At 41.4% G+C, this 19,126-nt stretch overlaps 1 protein-coding gene across 45 annotated transcripts in view; it reads left to right on the top strand.

Annotated features, from left to right (window-relative positions):
* Positions 1-219: 219 nt before the first annotated feature.
* The window catches only part of rims1 (regulating synaptic membrane exocytosis 1), a 333,818-nt gene continuing 314,911 nt past the window's right edge, over positions 220-19,126 (top strand). For 11 of the 45 annotated variants that reach the window (XM_062981735.1, XM_062981729.1, XM_062981938.1 and 8 more), the window contains exon 1: positions 226-536. In XM_062981735.1, the coding sequence (XP_062837805.1) occupies positions 355-536 (182 nt within the window). In that variant the 5' untranslated portion in view covers positions 226-354. Of the gene's footprint in view, positions 537-19,126 lie in introns of all 45 variants that reach the window. The other 34 variants (XM_062981932.1, XM_062981882.1, XM_062981860.1 and 31 more) reach the window with 6 other exon arrangements.

Below are 19,126 nucleotides of genomic sequence, written 5' to 3'. Positions count from 1 at the left end.
CCCGAAGCCAAAGGGCGAGCGAGGAAGGCGAGGGAGGGAGCCCGGGGCAGCGGCAGCGACGTTGGCGGCGGCGGCTCTGGGGCGGAGGCGAGGAGCAACCATGAACGGCGCCTGGCTCTCCGCCTCTCCTCCTCCTCTTGCTGCTGCTGCTGCTTCCCCAGAGCTGCTGGCTGCCGCTGCCCATGAACACAGGGCTCCAGTGTAGCGGGAGGAGGAGGAGGAAGAAGAAGAAGAGGAGGAGGAGGAGGAAGAGGAAGAGGAAAAGGAGGAGAAGGTGGCGGCGGCGGGCTTGGCTGGCCTCGCCCAGGGTCCCAAGGTGTTGGAGGAGGAGGAGGAGGAGGGGGAGGCGGCACCATGTCTTCTTCTTCCTCTTCTTCCTGCTCGGTGGGGCTGCGCGCCCCTCGGCCCCCCGCCGTGCCGCCCCCCATGCCGGAGCTGCCCGACCTGAGCCACTTGACGGAGGAGGAGCGCAACATCATCCTGGCCGTGATGGACCGGCAGAAGGAGGAGGAGGAGAAGGAAGAGGCCATGCTCAAGTAAGCCCCAGGCCGGCCCCTCCCTCCCCCCCTCGTTCAGTCACCCCCCCCCTGAAGGGGGGGCTGGGTCTGGTCTGAGGCTGGAGCAGAGGGAGAGTTTTATGAATGGTCCATCCAGGCAAGGCGGGGTGGAGGGGGGGGGGGGAAGGATGGGGAGGCCTACACCACTTAGGCAAGGGAAACAATGAAATGCACAAATGCAGAATGGGGGTGTCTAGCTCCTGTGAAAAAGATCTCGGAGTCCTCGTGGACAACAAGTGAAACACCAGCTAAGGATGCCATGCAGCAGCTAAAAAAAGCCAATGGGATTTTGTCCTGCTTAAATAGGAGTCTAGTGGCTAGATCCAGGGGAGTCATGTTCTGCCTTGGGCAGACCACACCTGGAATCTCACTGTGTCCAATTCTGGCCACTGCAACTGATGGAAGATGTTGACTCTAAGCTGGAATGTGTCTAGAGGGGGGTGACTCAAATAATCAAGGGTCTGGAGAACAAGCCCTATGAGGAGCGGCTTAAAGAACTAGGCATGTTTAGCCTGCAGAAGGCTAAGAGGAGGCATGATGATATAAATATGTGAGGGCAAGTCATAGGGAGGAGGGAGCAAGCTTGTTCAAACTACAGGAAAGGAGATTCCACCTGAACGTTAGGAAGAACTTCCTGACTGTGAGAACTGTTCAGCGGTGGAACTCTCTCCCCCGGAGTGTGGTGGAGGCTCTTTCTTTGGAGGCTTTTAAGCAGAGGCTGGACATTTATCTGTTGAGGGTGCTTTGATTGCGTTTTTCCTGCTTCTTGGCAGGGGGTTGGACTGGATGGCCCATGAGGTCTCTTCCAACTCTATGATTCTATGAGGCAGGTGAAAGGGGGCTCTGAGGCTGCCTGGCTTGGCTTGAGATCCCACTCAGCCCTGCCAAAGTGCCTCTTCCTCCCTTTAACACTTGAGAAAACTCCTCCTCCTCCTGAACCCCAATCCAAGCAAGCAGGAAGGCACCCCTCACCTCCTCTGGGGGTCTCTAGAAAAGATGCCTCAGGCATGCCTTCTGGCTTTATGTTGATGTTGTTAAAGCAAACCTTTGGAAGAATTTAAAGGTTTTTTTGTGGGGGAGGGGGAACCCTTCAAACCCTTAAATAAACCCAGCCTATTTTGGGAGGGTCAGGCGCTGTGGGGTTTTCCTCAGGGGAGCCTTGAATAGGCCATGCTGCCCCCCCCCCCCCCCTGGTTCAAGCACGTCCTCCACTCTGGGCCTTGGTGGCTTATGCCTGGTTCCCTCAACCACCTGCAGGAATTCTCCATCTGGGTCTCTATAGTTGTTCCTCCCTTCTTCCAATCCTTTTAATCCCCCCTTCCTCTTATCTTACCACTGTGTGTGGTGAATTTAAGGCATGTTTTCAAGAGACCAGGAGGCATCGCCGCATGGGGGATACAATAAATGCAATCAACGGCATGTCTCGTCTCACAGAAATGGTTGTACATATCCACTGGTGGGACCGTGTAGTCCGTTGGCTTCATCCCCATAGTCTTTAGCTGCAAAAGTGTGTGTGTGTAGTGATGGGGATGCCAGAGTGCTGGGAGATGCCATATTTGGGAACTGTCCTTATTTCAAACTGTCCGTCTCTCTGCTGTGCCCCAGCCTCTCTTTCTCACCCATGCCTTGCATGAACAGATCCGTTATCATTCTACCAATAAGTGCACTGAGATCTAATATCACCATCAGATGGATTTTGCTACACCTAAACAGTGTTATTGGGCCTGTGGACAGGGAGGGAGGCTTTGTCTTCATCTAACATCCTCTGGGCCTAGGTAGCAGAATACATTCTGTATATGTATACCTGTGTATCTGTAACATGTCAGCTTCCTGTTGGTACTAAGAAAATCCCTTTTCCTCTCTATGCATTTGCTTTCTATATGTTTATTTGGAAGATTCGTGGTTTCCCAAAAGGTGTGTAAACACAGTGTGAGGCTTTTTTTTGGGGGGGGGGGGAGGGGGGGGGAGATGGAGGATTGAATGCCAAGCAATGAATTCCAAGGTATGAGTTATAGTGTTTGTCTGTTCTTCTCCTCTCCCTCCAGCTAGCTGTGTCATCTATCATATGGAATCCCTGCATTCTCTGAACTTCTCTGCCATGTATATGGCAAGGGATAGACCTGCGGTCTTTTCTTGTTTCTTATTGTGATGTTGTCTGTTCTTGTTCTGAAATTTAAATGGAATTTAGATTTCTGCTGTGGTTGTGGCAGGTGCTGTTGTCCAAATATACACCTGGGTTCAGTAATGGACGAGGCAATGGGTTCAGCTTTGGGGTGTGGCTGATGTTTCTTTTGCCACCGAGACTGGTGGTAAATAGCATGCCGGATGTGGAGTCCCTAAGAATATGTAAAATTAAGAGTCGAAGCTGTCTTTATAAGTAAATCTATGAAAATTTAGATTTTATTAACGAGAATAAAAAAGAAATATGAAATCTTCTTTAATGTTCAATATCCATCTCTAACGTTATTCTATTTTTTTTAACTTTCTAGAAATTACTGATAACTTTGTGTGTGTGCACTACCATTAATACAGTGCCATACCACATGAGCTTAGTCTCAACCACTGACTAACTTCTTTGTGGTATGCTTGGGACTGCAGCAATCTCGCAAACCTGCCATGTTTGCATTTTGTATAGCCTCAAAAAAGCAACAAATTGGTACTTTTAGCTTCTCAACACTCTAGCAACATTGTTTAAGAGGAGTTACAGCAAATCATGCCTTGAAACATTGCATCAGATGTGGGGATGGAGTTGCTTGGGGAAAGCAACTTGTGACGTTGGTCCCACAAGTGGTCTGCCCTTTGCTAGGAGGTTTTTGTGACATCTCTACCCCAGAGCAAGACAGATTGTGAACTCAGCTATAGCATAGAGACATTAGTGTAGTTGATGCTTCCATCATGTCAGTGGTGTGATAGATCAGCTCCCCTTTTAGTCTAAATTTCAAAGGAGCTATCCAATGTGCCAAGTCTAGTCTAAAGATAGGATTCAGATAGTTTAGAGCGAATTTCCTGACATGGAAGACATCAGCCATCTGTGAGTGAACTCCTGACTGCCTCTCTCCTACCAAGCTTTTCTTGGCCCAGCTGACTGTATACAGAACCACATCACAGCAGGGATGGATGCCTTGTGTGCTGGTGGAGCACTACATGCGTTCTGTGCCAGAAATGCCGACTTACTCAGTATCTTAGATCCTATGCCATATTAGCCCTCAGTATTCAACCTGTTCCACAGAGTTGAAGGGGAACCTTCAAAGGAGTTTTGGAGCAACTCTTGAAAGTGAACCCTTGATCAGAGCAGAAAATGGCTTTTTGAGCTCTTGGAAGCTAGATTATTTTATATTGCTTTAACATATGTCCAAAGAATTCTGCAAAGATAATTTCTCACTAGCCTTGCAAAGCAGATTGTTGCATTCAAAAGCACCTATACAATAAGGAGTGGATTGCTGTACCAGATGAAGGGAATTATGCTTTAAGAGATGAGTTTTCCTTTTGGAATGAAGGGGTTTTGACTAAGTCCTGGTCCACAGTAAGCCTGGCACATGCAAAAAGAACAATATGATTTCTTCAGTAGGAATGAAATAATAATAAGTCATGACGGTTAGTTCTGTAATGCAGTATAGTGACTATTTTAGTATAACTTAGCAAAATATGAATGCAGGACCGCCAATGGTTTATTACTCCTTTTTCTTTATCTTTGTGGCAGGATAGGATCATTTCCTTGATTTCTTTGTGTCATTGTTCTATCAAAATTACAAAAGCAGAGTCCACTGCAGAGGTAGTTTTATGGTTAAGTAATAATACAAGGAATAAGGAGCCCCTGGTGGCGCAATGTGTTAAACCCTTGTAGCGGCAGGACTGCTGACCTGAAGGCTGGGTTGTTGGCCTGAAGGTTGACAGTTCGAATTTAGGAAGAGTGGGGATGAGCTCCCTCTGTCAGCTCCAGCTCCCCATGCGGGGACATGAGAGAAGTCTCCCACAAGGATGGTAAAACATTGAAATATCCGGGAGTCCCCTGGGCAACGTCCTTGCAGACGGCCTATTCTCTCACACCAAAATTGACTTACAATTTCTCAAGTTGCTCCTGACACGGATATATAAGGAATAATATTTTGTGGGCCTCCATCTGGGATCTGGTACCTCCAAATGTGTTGAACTACAATTCCCAACACAACAAATTACCAGTACCCAACACTAATACTGACTGTGGACAGTGAGGTTTATAGTTTCATACATCTAGAGGACAACAATATGGGCTGTTTTAGGATAAGGATGACATTTTGGGTGAACTAAGGCATTTAGTGGAAGTTCTCTAAGAATCATTTCTCTTGTGACAAGAAGGCTGGATAAGAAGTGGTCTTTCTCTGTTCTAGTGAAGGCTGAAATGGGGGAGCAAAAGGCAGGATCTGGGAATGAAATGCAAGTCCACTTTAAAGAAGCAGAAATACTACTGATTTAGCCTGTACTCAAAGACCCTGTTTCCTTGGATTAAGCCACATTGAACTCAATGGAACTTCATCCTGAGAGATATGTATGATTCAAGTAACTTTTAGCAGGAACCTTTTTTTTCTGCTCATGCATCGACTTGTTTGTGCTTCTTACTGTGCCAGAAAACTGCTTTCAGTTGCTTTTCTTGTTCTAGATTTCAAAAAGAAAGGGCTGTCAAAAATGTCACTTTCACCCTGTATTGTCTTCTTTGCTAGCTAAAGTGAAAGTGTTGTCAGCCTTGTTCACACATATTGGCTTAGGTTGCTCCGATCTTTGTAGTATTTCTACTCCCTAGGCTTGAGTAGTATCCTCTTTGGAAGGACCTTTCTACAGAGTCACCAAAATCTTTTTACTGACATAATGGTTTTTAACGGACATAATGTAATATTTTGTTTCTGAGTAGAAGAGAGTTAATAATTTCTTTATAAATTGTCTAGATGTGTATATTTCTGCAGATGACTTCAAAAGAATGAAACCAAACAAAAATGATAAAATAACACAATAATGTGATCATCTTGCATGAAGTCATAAATATCAGTTTGATATCAGTCACAACTGTGCATCAGTGGCATCTCATGCAATAATCTCAGTATCAATAAGAGGGACTTGGGATATGGAATCACACATTTTCCATGTTCAAAATACTGAACTTCATAGACTTAGGAAATTGCAGTGTCCCACCACTTAAAGTGTTGTCTGAAGAGAAGTCGGTTAACTGTGTGCAACAAATAAGGAAAGAAATGCAATAAAGTAAACAAATGGGACAAGTGTTAGAAATTCAGACTACTCTGTTGGTCCATTACCAAAAAAATCCTGATAGGAAGAGTTCCATAGCATCTTTTATTGGGGGCAACTAAAAAGCATAGCTATTAGATAATGTTCAAATAAAAGTGTGCCCACATGTTTGATGTAGCTGTGAAACTCTGTATGAAAGCATCATCTGATAACCTTTTTCCGGCACACCATTCTGTGCAGTTGTCCCACTCTTTTTCAGAATGTAGATTCATCTGTGCGACCATGGAGAAGGAAAATAAACAAGAATGCATGCACAGCCTTCTATATTATTTTCCATTGGTCCTCTGCTTGATTTTAGCACTTTGTTAAGCATAGCTCTAGCTGAGGCATCTAAATATCCATTTTCTTTTCTTCCAACTCTTTCTTTGTATATTACACTATCTTATTAATTGGGCTTACATTGCCAAGAGGTTGGTGATTGCTGTCGTAAGCAGCTGTTGCTTGTCATGAATTAAAGATAGTATACACAAATTGACAACTTATATTTATTTTTAAAAAATCTTTATAAAAGTAAAGATTAAAATTAATCCTGTCAGTTTATTTGGAAATGAAAAATATGTTGTTTTAAGTTGGCTATCTAGTTTGTCCAAATGAAGAAGTTCCTAAAACCTTTGAAAACATTCAGTACTGTATGCATTTGTGTATGTTTGCTTGCTGGAGAACATGACAAAGACTTACACAATTATATGCAATATATAGAAATTGGATTCCTATCATACTTAACCAGACAGATAAAATATGTCTGGTTTGTGGGTTTCACTTTTGCAGATCTGATTATTCACAGATTTGATTAATATGCTCTCTCTAGGTCCTCCAGCACAATCTACAATCAACTTCTGGTGGATGTTGACCATAAAATCGCACTAGAGTACCTACAAATTCCTAGGGAGATGTTCTCTCAGGTTAAAATTAGATTTTTATTCATTATTTCCCCACTTTCACAGGGTTTTTGAGCCCCTAGCCCAGTGAATGTGGAGGGCGGATTGTAGTTCATTCAGTGAATTCCTGAAGTGTGGAGTCTGATCTCACAGATCATTTTGGTGGTTGCCACTTGGACAGAATTAAAAGGGGATTCAGACACATTGATGGAGGTTTGAGCTGTCAATGGCTACTAAACAAGCTGGCTATATATCACCTTGAATATCAGAGGCAGTATCCAAGATGAAGAATATATTTGTATTCATGTGCTGCTGCTAGACTTGCTATATCTTATCCAGCATGGGTCCGCTTCTGTTTTCATGATCAGTACTGGTTTTATTTCCATTTGATACTGGTTGTGTGTTTAGCAAGGGTGGCATCTCAAATGTAACCAAAATGTGGTGCATCTATATCGAGGTACGTATATGATCACAAAATATGGAAATCTGAATGTATGTACAGTACTCCAAAAAAATCTATACATGCTGCCTGTAGTTTCCTCCAAATGAAGTAAGTTCGAGCTTTTACCAAAGGCAGCACTAGAAGCAGAGTTAGGTCAACACTAAGTGCTTTAGAAAAACCCCTCCATTACATAGGAAGGATTGTGACTCTGAGGCACTTTTATGGGATGTGATGTTAATTCCTTGTGACTGCAGACTACGCAGTCCTTTCACTTGTAAGGCATGGGACAGTTGATGTTTATTTTTCAGAGATATCTCCCCTCTATCTGAAATCATTGTCTAAAATTTATACAGGTTAGGATCAAACATTTGAAAATTTTTGGCAATATGTGTTAGTGAAGCCAAAGCAAAGTATGAGGTTTCAATGTTCATTTTTGTACCTGCTTTTTGATACAAGTCAACATGGCTCGCAGTTTTCCTTTAATTTTATCCTCTGTGTGTGTGTGTGTGTGTGTGTGTGTGTGTGTATATATATATATATATATATATATTTGTCCCCACCTCCTCATTCTCTAGTCTCCTACAGTCTCTCCTGACTTCTTTTTGCTGAGCCTATAACTGCCCAAGTATAACACAGAGACAAACACTTTTATTTTGAGCCAAGGAGCCTTGGTAAAAATGGAAAGATGGATGCCCAGGCTTTAAATCGAACCCACACAGTAATATGAAACTTTTTTCTCCACCTAAACTGCTTGAAGAAGTTCCTCCCCACCTGAACACCAAGGGAAAAGCAAAGACCTGACAAGCCTAGATGCAAACAAAAATGCAAAGTAGTCTCAGGGAAAATAAATTTACTTGCTTCAGAAATATATGTGAACAATACCCCCCTCCCCCTTTCTGGAAAATGGTTTATCTGTTATAAAGCTTTTAAGTTGATTGTTAAAACATCAACAATCTCGAACCCTTTAGTTGTTTAACTCTAAGCATATTTTTATACATGTATACTTTCAAACACAACTGTAAGTATATTATATTTGCATATTTTGAAGACTCTCAGTGTCTACCAGAATCCAAGATTATTAGAGCCTGCCAGATATAGTTAGGGAATATGTGTATGTGTGTGTCTGTATTTATATATCTTTCTGTAATATTTACAGAGATAAACAAAGGAATGCTTAAAGCCAGCATATTATCTGAAATCAAGCCTTAAGTCTACATGAGTTTTAACTTTGGGTACATTGAAACTGATAAAAAAACCAGGAAGTCTTAGGGCTCTTCTACACAAGCCCTAAAATCCGAGAGAAACCGGGATAAAGGCTGTGTGACTAGATGATGTTTGCCAAAAATGTGTCCCGAATTGCACTGTCACCTGAAAAACACAGGAAAAAAGGTGCGCTTAAAATCTGAGTTTGGCTGAAAAATGTACATATTTACATCTCTGTATATCCCTGCACTCAAGAAAAACATGGGACTTTGCTGCAATGTACTGGTGTGGACTGCTCCAGTGCATGTGCATATTTTAAAAATCCCAAAACAGCTGTAAACAAATGGAGCCATGGACACATAGTGGTTAAATGGAAGCACAATTGGAAAGCAAGCATTCCTTGGTTCTTATGTTTATAAAATTAAACAGAGCTTGAATTTACACAGTAGACACCAGCTTAGCAGGCAAGTTACCCCAAAGGAAAGCAGAGTTCAAGAGGGCAAATGTAAAGGTGACAGAAGGGTGAGGAGAGATAATGACAAGAAATCTGCTTGTGTGCACATTTGTATATCTGCATCAACGCTTATGAAGTCCAGCGTATCTCAGCATCAATTAAAAAAAGAGTAAAATTCCAGTGAATGTCCTTCATCCATTTTGCAAATTTCTAAAATCTGCTACAACTTAACCTGTCAGGATGCCAGAGGACCATTTATTGGGACCAACAGCTCCGTGTTTGAACTTGCTGTCAGCTACCACATTTTAAAAACCCACTTCTTGTCTCAGATTATGAGGCTCTCTGGAAGGGCCTTTAGATTTTGTTCCCGTGCTTTTCAGCTTTATTTTGGTGATCCATACATGTTTCTTTATCCCATAATTTTTTCTGTCAACTTCTTGTATAATCATAAACTTGTTGTATCAAATTCCCAGGTCAGTTTATTTGAACCCAATAAAATCAGAAAGAACAGGAACAAAATCTGAGACTTTTCCATCTGATCTCTGGAAGGCATTAAAGCGGTGGTGGTAAACCCCAGTGATCTTCTACAGCAGTGGTTCTGAACCTGTGGGTCCTCAGGTGTTTTGGCCTACAACTCCCAGAAATCCCAGCCAGTTTCTGGGAATTGAAGGCCAAAACATCTGGGGACCCACAAGTTCAGAACCACTGTTCTATAGCAAGCCTGCACAACCCCTGGCTCTCCAGGTGTCTGGGACTCCAACTTCCAGAAGCCATAGCCAGCTTGTCCTGTGGTCAGAAGTTCAAAACACCTGGAGGGTCACTGGTTGTGCAGGCCTGCTCTAGATATTGTTGGACTCCAAGTGCTTTCACTTTCAACTAACATAACCATGGTCAGGGATGATGAGATTTGAGACTTTGTCACATAAGGCAGACAGACTCTTATTGCCATTGGGCCATCATCTTTTGTGATGGTAGCTATCACATGTACATCCTGCTACTGGTTTGCCTTCCCCATGATTCTCTCATTCCTTTTAATTAACAGATTAATCAATAACTCTCCATCCTTTTACCTTGGTGAAATGGGTCTCTTCCACTCACATGATATCAGAAAGTGGGAGTCTCCTCTTTTCCTCCCTCCCCTTATTATTCTCAAGGTAGTTATGCTCTGCAAATATATGTGTGTGTGTGTGTGTGTGTGTGTGTTTGCTTGTCTGCACTAAAAATAATTTTAAAATTAAATGAATTGCACAACATCCTGGGAATAGGGTGGGAAAGCAGGGTTATGAAGGATGTGCAGAAGACTATAGATTAGCAAACCAGCACAGTTGCGCAAATGAAGAGAGGTATGATATTGAAGGTTCTCAATTTGGTATGTGTCCATTATTCACACTAATATAGTTGTTGCAACACAGCAGGTTGGTGTTCTAAAGTTCTTGCCACATCATTATGACATCTGTTTTTAAAGTTAGGGAAGGGGGAGGATGAGGAGAAAAGAAAAAGAAAATTAAATGGTTTCAATCTGCAAGCGGAAGGACAGGGGAAGGAAAACAATGCCACAGTAAAGAAAAAGGGAGAATAATGGGAAATATGGGAGTATGTTGTCTTAGGAGTAGTTTCCCAGGATGTTAGCCTCTTTTCAGCAAGGATTGAGAATGGATTTCTGAGGCCCCTTCCCAGGATCTGATCCCAGATTATTTGCTATGAACTGGGTTATATGAGTCTCCACTGCCAGATATTCTGGGATAAGCAGATAATTTGGGATCAGATCCTGGGATCTAGGGCAGCGTGGAAGGGGCCTGAGAAGCAGAATCTTTCACCAGAGTTTATAAAGAGAAATGCAATTTAATGTACTACTTAGAGCAGCGATTCTCAACCGGTGAGTCCCCAGATGTTTTGGCCTTCAACTCCCAGAAATCTTAACAGCTGGTAAATTGGCTGAGATTTCTGGGAGTTGTAGGCCAAAACACCTGGGAAGCCACAGGTTGAGAACCACTGATTTAGAGAATATTTTACAAAATAAAAGGAGAGAAAGCAGCGTTCAAAGTATAGACTTGCAAGTTTACTTGGCACCTTTGAAATACTCATCTAGGTCTGATAATTTGTTGCTAACTAACACAGTTTCAGCTATAGGAGCTATATGACACATGGTAAGCTTGATCAGAAGTGAAAAAGAAAGGGGAAAGTGAGGGGGCAGAGTCCTGAGAAACCACAGACACCTGAGAGTTTCTGGGATCACAGAGGCTGGTTGCCTAATTATACCGATGAGCAGTGCTCGTGCATTACTATCTCAAGCTGAGCAAAGGGGAGGCTTGAGAGGCCGAGTGAAATATGGTTAGAGGCATACAGGAAGCCCTGGACTCTCTAAGCACCTCCATTGCTCTCCCTGCAAGATGACGCAAGGAATGCTTGACTGGAGCAGTAATTTCCCCAGAATGTTCTGCGTAAGGAAAAGTATTGCCTAGTTTTTCATGAATAACTGATGGTGTATATTCTGGAGGAAATGTCCAGCATTGAAGCAACTACTGTGTCTCACTTTTAGTCCTGGATTTCTGGAAACATCACCTTTCAGAATCACAGAATCATAAAATATTTGAAAGACGTCAGAAGGGGCATCCATTCCATTCCCCTTCCCATGCAGAAATACACAATCAAAGCACTAATAGATGGCCAGACAAACCTGTTTGAAAACTACCAAAGGAGGAGGCTCCACCACATTGCAGAGCAGCATATTCCACAATCAAACAACTCTTACCATCAGAATGCTTTTCCTGATGTTTAGATGGAATCTGTTTTCTTGTAGTTTGAATCCATTGTCTATGTCCTGGTCTTTGGAGCAACACAAAACAAGTTTGCTCCATCTTCAATATTGCATTCTTTTAAATATCAAAATCTGGCTATAGTGTCACTTTATAATTTTTCTCCAAGCTAAGCATGGCCACCTTCTTAAGCCATTCCTCGTATGTTATTGTTCCCAGACCTTGTGCCACTTTGGTTAACCTCCATGGGGTGTATTCTGGGTTGTCAATATCCTTCTTGAATTGTGGTACTCAGAACTGGATGCAGTATTGCAGGTGAGGTTTGGCCCAAACAGAGTGGTATTATTATTTTCCTTGACATAGATAACATTGATGCAGCTTAAAGTCACCTTGGAATTTTTAGCTGCAGTGTCACACACTGTTCACTCATGTTCCGTTTATGGTCTACTAGGACTTCAAGATCCCTTTCACATGAACTGTGTTGTCAAGCTGGCTATCACCATCCTATATCCATGCATTTCACTTTTCAAACCTAAGTGTAGTACCTACATTTCTCCATTAGAATACATTTTGTTAGTTTTGGCCCAGCTCTCTAATCACTTTAAAATAAGAGTGATTTTGTAGCAATGGGAGATTTCAAATATCCTGATATTTATTGGCAGTCAAACTGTGCCAAGAATATCAGGTCCAACAAATTCCTGTCTTGACTTGCAGACAATTTCATTGTCCAGAAGGTGAAAAAGGCAACAAATACATCAGCTATTTTAGTCCTGATCCTAATAAACTGTGATGACTTTTGGTTGACTGCCCTTGTTGTTGTTGTTGTTGTTGTTGTTGTTGTTGTTGTTATATCCCTCCATGATACAGCAACTATGTCATAGGGTTTTCTTGGCAAGATTTATTCAGAGGACGTCTCCCATTGCCTTCCTAGCTTGAGAAAGTGTAATTTGCCTAAGCGCCTTGTAAGTCTCCATGGCTGTGTGGGGATTCGAACCACAGTCTCCTAATGCCTAAATACTCTAAAGAAGAAGGGTTTTTTTCCAAACTGTTTCTCCAGGAGTTTTTGGACTTCGGTTCCAAGAAATCCCATCCAACTTACCAGCTTTAGGAATTGTGGGAACTGGAGTCCAAAACATCTGGAAGAGCACAGTTTGAGACACTCTGCTCTAAAGGTACCAGATCCTGTCCGATCTCGGAAGCTGGTCAGTTCTGGTTAGTACTAGGGCAATGAATCTCAGGTACTATAGGCTACATTTCAGAGATGGGAATCTAATCCAATACTCAAACCACCACATCATGTTGAGATCTAATTTCTAAAGAAATTAGAATGGCCCCATCACTCCTTTCTTTCTGGAACCTTGGTAGTACAATGAGTTAAACCCTTGTGGTGGCTGAACTGCTGACCTAATGGTTGGTGGTTCGAATCCGCAAGACAGGGTGAGCTCCCATCTGTCAGCCCTAGCTTCCCATGCAGGGACATGAGAGAAGCCTTCTGCAGGATGGTAACACATCTGGGCGTCCCCTGGGCAATGTCTTTGAATATGGCCGATTCTCTCACACCAGAAGCGACTTGCCTCAATTCGCTTCTGACACAATAAAATACTCCTCTCTTTAAAAAAAACAACAACTGAAACCCATTTGTGTGAATTAGTTTATGGAGAGGGAGGCAAGTAGACTACCATCAATTCTATTTTGAGACATTGCTGGCAACAAATAATTCTAAATTATGGAGACCTACATTTTGATATGTATTTTAATCTGTGCAATTTTGTATTTTGATATCTTTTATATGATATTTTGATTGATTTATGTTTAATTGTCTGTTAATTATCGAATATGTTTTGTACTGGCATTGACTGTTTGCCATTTTTATTTTGGAAGCTGCCCTGAGTCCCTTGAGGAGAGAGGGCGGATATTATTATTTATTAGTGGTGGGGATATTTTTCTGAACACACATCTTTGATAAACAATTACAGGACTGAACCCAGTTTCTCACTATTCTGGAAACAGAGCATCATTCCATCATTTCATAATTCATAGAATCATAGAATTATAGAATAATAGAGTTGGAAGAGACCTCATGGGCCATCCAGTCCAACCCCTGCCAAGAAGCAGGAAATTGCATTCAAAGCATCCCCGACAGATGGCCATCCTGCCTCTGATTAAAAGCCTCCAAAGAAGGAGCCTCCACCACAGTCCGGGGGGAGAGAGTTCCACTGCCGAACAGCTCTCACAGTGAGGAAGTTCTTCCTGATGTTCAGGTGGAATCTCCTTTCCTGTAGTTTAAAGCCATTGTTCCGCATCCTAGTCTCCAGGGCAGCATAAAACAAGCTTGCTCCCTCCTCCCTATGACTTCCCCTCACATATTTGTACATGGCTATCATGTCTCCTCTCAGCCTTGTCTTCTGCAGGCTAAACATGCCCAGTTCTTTAAGCCGCTCCTCATAGGGCTTGTTCTCCAGACCCTTGATCATTTTAGTCGCCCTCCTCTGGACACTTTCCAGCTTGTCAACATCTCCCTTCAACTGCGAAGGCAGAATTGGACACAGTATTACAGGTGTGGCCTGACCAAGGCAGAATAGAGGGGGAGCATGACTTCCCTGGATCTAGACGCTATACTCCTATTGATGCAGTCCAAAATCCCGTTGGCTTTTTAGCTGCCGCATCACATTGTTGGCTCATGTTTAACTTGTTGTCCACGAGGACTCCAAGGTCTTTCGTTGTGTGTCTGCAATTTATTTCTGATGTATGGTGACCCTAAAGCGAACCTATGATGGGGTTTTCTTGCCAAGATTTGTTCAGAGGGCTATCACAGCCTTTCTCTGAGGCACATTGGGTGTGACTTACCTGATGTTACCCCGTGGGTTTCCAAGGCCAAGCAAAAGGGTCCTCCCAGGGTCCTCAATCCAGCACTCAAATCACAACACTACACCGGCTCTTGCACTTGGATACAGAGATATATTTTATGCTTGAGGATTTTCAGGAATAGTTTTTTATTCTCTCCTTCCCTCCCTCTCTCTCTAGTCTTCCTGTTCTTTGTACAGAAGATGGGTGAATACCCTGTTGTCAAATTTTTTTGTAGAGCATCCTGCAGATCAATGAATAATTTCTATTGTGTTTCTTCTATTTCTAGCCTGTATACCACCAAACCGATCTAGAGTAGTGTCACTGAAGTCATTTGGGGCACTTGTGGGTTGTTGGCTCTGATGCACAACTCCAATCAGGCAGAACAGTAAAATTTTAATTGATCCAATGATACTGTAGTAAGTGAATAATAATAAAAACTTTATTTATATCCTGACCCATCTTCCTGAGGGGTCTCGGGGTGGCTTACAAGATAGCAACAGTGCAAAGCAAAACACATAAATTAGACAACAAAATTAGCCAAAATCAATACAAATATACACAAGTGACATATCAAGTACCAAGTAAAATAAAAGTAACAAGCTAATAAAAGTAACCTCACAGGTGCGGCTGGCAGGGACGTGAGACAGGGCCTTTTCAGTAGTGGCTCCCCGCCTATGGAAGTCAGGCAGGCTCCCTCCCTCCTATCCTTCCGTAGGAAGGTTAAAACTTGGTTGTGGGGCCAGGCTTTCAAATAACAACTAGCAGCGCTAATTATTATTATGTACACCAGAACTTAATCAACAGACCCAGTCTTTTGAACTTGAACACGCCATCTGTATTTTAGAATGTGTTTATGAATGTTGATGTAAACTAATAATTTTTAATCTGATTTATAATGTATTGTACAGTTTTTATATGTGTGCTTTATTGTAAGCCGCCCTGAGTCCCCTGTTGGGTGAGTGTTGGATTAGAAGGTGTTGTAAGTGTTGTAATAAAAATAAATAAATAAATAATAATAATAATAATAATAATAATAAATCTTTATTTATATTCCACTTTTCTCCTTAAATGGGACCTAAAGTGGCTCACAACATTTTAAAAACAGTACAAATCAACCATACATATAACAATAAAACCAACTAAAAAATAAAATGTAAATAAACATTTTAAAATCATTTAACAGACACAGTTGTTGTGAGAACTTGTGAAGTACTTTCCTCCAGTACAACTGGTAATTTGTTATAACTAGTTTATGGATGAAAGCCCCAAAAACTATTATCTTGATGTATTTAAGAACTTTGAATGTATAATTGTAGAGAAGATGGATAATATCAATCCAACATTATTTGTAGTTGGGCACCATGCAATTAAAAAGCAGGTGGCAAAGAAGTAGGAGAAATGGACAGATTTATAACAGTCATGGTATATTTGTGAATTCCATGTTTGTGATTTTATGTTTTGTATGTGTGAGTTTAAAAAAAAACACACACTATTGACTATTTTGTGCAAAGTATTTCATCATTGTACGTGATTTATAATGAATCACAACAGCCCTACTTCTTGAAAGCATGGTATATGTTGTTGTTGTTACCCCACTTTATTTCCTAGAACTGGAACTCATTTCAGTTTATTTTGCTCATAATAGTTAAGCTTTTGTGAGTCAAAGTTTATCAGGTCAGACATGCTGAACCTGTACAACTTGCTGCAACAGCACAAAGTGCTTAGGACAGGGTATATTTAGAAGCATGCTTGCACTATGTCACAAGATATGATGTTATTTCACAGGCAGATATGCCAACACAAAGATTACAGTGTAGTTTGGAGTCATGGGGCCTGCCAAAGAATGCTGATGCCTCAGAAAACTACAAATTCCAGCATTGTGTAGTGCAGAAGACAGGAGCAGGGGGAATACACAAAACTGATATTTTGTTCCTAAGATGTTATATGTTTCATTAACTTATATTTCTTTTTTGCTGCCACCAATTTAATATTCAGATTTCTCCAGGTAAAGGTAAAGGTTTCCCCTGATGTTAAGTCCAGTCATGTCTGACTCTGGGGGTTGGTGCTCATCTCCATTTCTAAGCCGAAGAGCCTAGCTGCCACCATTTTATTACACACTCAGCCACCTCCTCTGTCAGAATTTTAATCTGACAGGCTACCTCTTTGTTGGGATGTTCAGGAAGACACACAGACTTTAGATGAAGTAAAACAAGAATATGATGTTTATTTATACTGGAACAATAAAAATGCATAGTAGTTTCAATAAAAGATTAGGCTTTACTCTTACAAAGAATGGTTTTATAATTTGAATTCTGTGAAGATATGTTCCTTCATACAGGAGTACAGTTCAGGTTTATGAAACCCTTTTTAAAACCTTTTCTCCTGTTGCTTGACATCAACACTCTAAACTTAGCCCTTCTTCTCTGAAGGCTTTTAACTATATTCCTCAAAGAGGTATCTCTCTAATAACAGTTCCCAAAACTATCTCTGTCTTCAAACTCCAAACACCATCCAACTAACTCCCTGACTACTTGAACTAATTATCTGGCTGCATAGCTCCAACTGTCACTTTGGCTCTACTCATCTCCAGTTGCTAAGCAACTCCCTCCATTTACATCAGCCAATCAGACTGCACTTCCAGTAATGGCTGCCTGATTGCTCCTGCCCCTTGCTTTGCTTAGCTTTTGCAAGCAAGGCCTGAAGCAACCTGTACACCAACCTTGTAAGGTAGGCTAAACCGTTACGCATAGCATTAGCCATGGCAATTAAATTAGAGGTGAGGTCCCTCAGAAAGGAGCTCCACATGCTCCTGAAGCAGCTTCCCCTTTTACTTTAGCTCAACACTAAGATTATCATATTACGCGAATCTAATGTGCACCCTAATTTTGGGAAGGTAATTTAGCCAAAAAAAGGTGAACATTAGATTCAAATTAATCTGATATATGGGATATCTTAAAAGCAAGTGAAAAGTGGAATAGCACACATTAACTGTGGAAAGTTATGGTTCTATCCTACAGAATCATGAGGTTTGTAGCTTAGTGAGGTCATAAAGGTGCTCTCTGGGTGATAATTCTAAAAAGGCCTCAAACTACAAATCACATGATTCCATGGGATGCTGCCATGACAGTTAAAGAGAAATGTAGTACTATCATTCTGTAGTGTGGATGGATTCCTGGTTTACATGACATGGCATGTTCATACAATAATTGGTTTATCTTGTATTAGAAACGAGGCAACTATGGTTAGTCTTTGTGGATGAGCCTGAATGAAAATATTCTGTAAAGATCAGTGTTTTCTACAGACCAACAGTACTGTGAATCAAATGACCAAGGGTCAGTGCATGCTGCTGGAGTGGGGAGCAGTCGTTCAGGGTGAGAATGAAGTGCCTTGGTGGGTGGGTGGAAGGAAGGAAGGAGACAGACAATTCTGGGATTATTTTGTAGGGTTCCACTTATTGATTCTTTCTGATGATCCTTTCTGAGAAAAAAGTAATTGGATTTATCAACATTCTTTGTGCATGTAGTGGGATGGGTAATAACTGGATCAGTCTGTTGTAGCAGAAACAGCAACAAAAGAGTCAAGTCACACCTGTAAGCATAATGAGGTTTAATTTGCTTAAGCTTGTGGATTGTAATGCAGTTATGAATGTGTAACCTAGAGTTAGGGATCCATAATTGTGCTATATTTACTATATTTGTGGCACATACTGTACGAATATCAGGTGCTGTAGGCTCTATTTCAGAGGAATAGGCCAGCAGAAGTGGGAAGGCAATTGACTGTGAACAGTGAAAATACATTGTTTGTATGTTCTCATTCAGTTCGACCCAGTTGCAAGCATGTGGGAGGGAATACTTGTATGAGTTAGCTGATGAGTGACTGTATTCTTATAACCCTGATTGTTCATTTCTCCCCAAAACAGACACATGCGAAACTGTACTGCTGCCATTTTCAAAAAGGCAATACTATGTTTGATTGTCATTGTACTATTTCTCATAGTCTTATTAAACACAGAAAAAATGTCTAGATTAAGCATGCATAGTTTCTTGAAGCTACTGAGATGTGTTGTAGCCTGCATTTGGCCATTCAGTTCTTGCCTTGATGTTGTTTAAGTGTGAATGAACACGCCTATGCTGGCTTTTATGCTTACATTGAAACAGTGTTCGTTTTCTATCATTTTTAAATGCAGGACAACTTTTGGAGGAATTACTGTCTGTTTTGTGAGCCGCAAGTGCATCTAGCTTATGCTACTAATAATATAAGACTTGACTGTCACAGGGGACAAAGAAATCCTGTTCTGAGCTTGAGTTCCTGGGGCACTGGCAACTGAGAGGTTCTATTAACTCATTTTTCATTTCATTGAATCCATTTAACCTCGCCATTGGTACTTAGGAAGAGGAAGTATCACTTGATCAATGACATTCCATGACTTACGTTGAATCTATTCATATTTCATTTGTCCGTGAAAAGGTCATTGTTGTACTATTGAAATTTCCCTTGGAGGAAAGATGTCATGTTTCTTTGCCATTTAACATAATTCAAAATACCGTCTGCTTGTTCTCGTAAAGATGCAAAAACTGAAAGAATTTTCACCTGTACCGATACAATTTCCATCTCAACAGTGAAAGGGCAAGCTCATTTGTTGTGCAGTGTTGTCATATTTAGCAGGTGTCTCTGTAGTAATTTTTGTGCACATACAACTTTGTCCTAGACCA

This window comes from Anolis carolinensis, chromosome 1, assembly GCF_035594765.1.
Source record: "Anolis carolinensis isolate JA03-04 chromosome 1, rAnoCar3.1.pri, whole genome shotgun sequence".
Classification (NCBI taxonomy): Eukaryota; Metazoa; Chordata; class Lepidosauria; order Squamata; family Dactyloidae; genus Anolis; species Anolis carolinensis.
Note: the sequence above shows the minus strand (reverse complement) of the source record. Positions and strands in the feature narration are given on the sequence as shown.